The following is a 1,751-nucleotide window of genomic DNA, read 5'->3' on the forward strand; positions in this document are numbered from 1 at the left end:
CTAAAATTCATTACCTGTTGTTCCCACCCACCCCCCCTCCAAGAAGTGGAGATTATTATTAATATCGTACAACTGAAAACATGGAAAAATAAAACCCAGGAAGCAAAATGGGGGGGGATAGAGCCCCACCCATACCGAAGGGTCCCCAGATGGGCACAGGCCCCATGCACCATAGGGGGAGCAAGGAGAAGCAGCTGGTACCCTCCAGGTTCGTGTACGTGTGAAAGGGGGCTGCATCCTGCCCCGGTGTTCTGTGATCTGCAGAATGAAGTGATGCAGCACCAGTCCTGCTGCGAACCTGTCTCTCTTATGGGGCCTGTGGAGGAGCAGGGGTTTCCTTCCTTCCTCTCTCTCGTGTGTGTGTGGCACGGAGTTTGTTTCTCACTTGCCATCCCAATCTTTGTTCTCACCTCATATGGGGTCCTCTTAGTAATTCTGTGTAAAGGAAAAACAAAACCACTGCCGCTGCTGTCTCTGAGATTAAGGAGAAGCTGCTGGAGCAATGGTCGAGGCTGGGGCAGCGAGCTGGGGCTGGAGTTGGGGCTGGCTCGCCCTGTGGCCTGGAAGCATCGCCATGGTCTGTGGAAGAAGCAGCCTCCTCTGGGTCTCCATCTTCTTTAGTGGCCAGGCCCTCAGGGTCAGGCAGCGATTCTTCAGAATCTGTGTTCAAGTCTTCTTCTTCATCATCCTCCTCATCGTCATCATCATCATCCTCCTCCTCATCGTCCTCCTCTTCTTCATTCATCTCCTCCTCATCATCCTCTTTGTCCTCTTGGGAAGAGTCATCCTCGTCCTCCACATCACCAGAGCCAGACGCCATCGCTCCCCTCTCCTGAGGCGCGGTCCCGGCTCTGCTCGGCGATGGACCTTCGGGGACTTCTGACTGCTTCCCGCTGAGGTCCAGGGAGTCATTGAGGCCCACGCCAGCTGCGTTCTGCAGGAAGAAGAGGGAGCTGTTGTTGTCAGTGCTGAGGTTGAGGGAACTGTCCAGGTTGATGGAAGAGTTCTGGATGTCATACTCGAGAGCGGAGTGGGCGAGGCCCTCGGGGCCCGGCGAGATGGCAGGAAGCTCCCCTCGCTCCTGCTTCTCGTGTTTGCGCTTGTGCGAGTCCATCTGTGACATGCCCACCACGGTGTGTTTGCAGCCAGGGTAGGTGCAGTGGAAGTGGGAGCACTTGAGTTTGTACTTGCAGTCAGGCACCTCGCAGTCCACGCTTGAGCTGAACTGGCAGAAGCCAGCAGCGCTGATGACGTCCTGCTTGCCGTGGTGCTTTCGGTGGGCTGTCACCTTCGTGCTGTCAGTGCAGCGGAAGCCACAACGCAGACAGTGGAAGTGTGTGCTATTGCCAGAGAACTGACAGTCTGGGAAGTTGCAACTCAGTGAAGACTTGAAACGTTTGAAATCATCCAATACCAGGTTGTCAACGCGATCGTGATGCTGGGCGTGCTTGTACATGTGGGTACGGCCGCAGAACTTGTAGCCGCAGTTCTCCCGCGTGCAGTGGTAGTGGGTAACCTTGAGAGAGAACTGGCAGCTGGAGTCCTTGCAGTCCTCGTAGAGGTCATAGCGCCGAAACCCCTCCAGCATCATCCCTTCATCCAGCATCTTGCGTGAGGACGCGGTCTTGCGGCGCTTGCCAAAGGGGGACATGTCCTCAATGATCCAGAAACGCTTTTTGGCCCCTGAGGCAGTTGGCATAGTGATGGTATTCCCTGAGGAGAAAAAGGGAAGATGGGAGATGCTGGCAGTC

At 55.6% G+C, this 1,751-nt stretch overlaps 1 protein-coding gene across 1 annotated transcript in view; it reads right to left on the minus strand.

The window, feature by feature from the left end:
• Window positions 1-480: 480 nt before the first annotated feature.
• Window positions 481-1,751, minus strand: part of CASZ1 (castor zinc finger 1) — a 45,626-nt gene continuing 44,355 nt past the window's right edge. The window contains 2 exon segments of the mRNA XM_009877737.1: window positions 481-523; window positions 525-1,713. Of these exon segments, the coding sequence (XP_009876039.1) occupies window positions 481-523; window positions 525-1,713 (1,232 nt within the window).

This window comes from Apaloderma vittatum, unplaced genomic scaffold (genome assembly GCF_000703405.1).
Source record: "Apaloderma vittatum isolate BGI_N311 unplaced genomic scaffold, ASM70340v1 scaffold22061, whole genome shotgun sequence".
Taxonomy (NCBI): Eukaryota; Metazoa; Chordata; class Aves; order Trogoniformes; family Trogonidae; genus Apaloderma; species Apaloderma vittatum.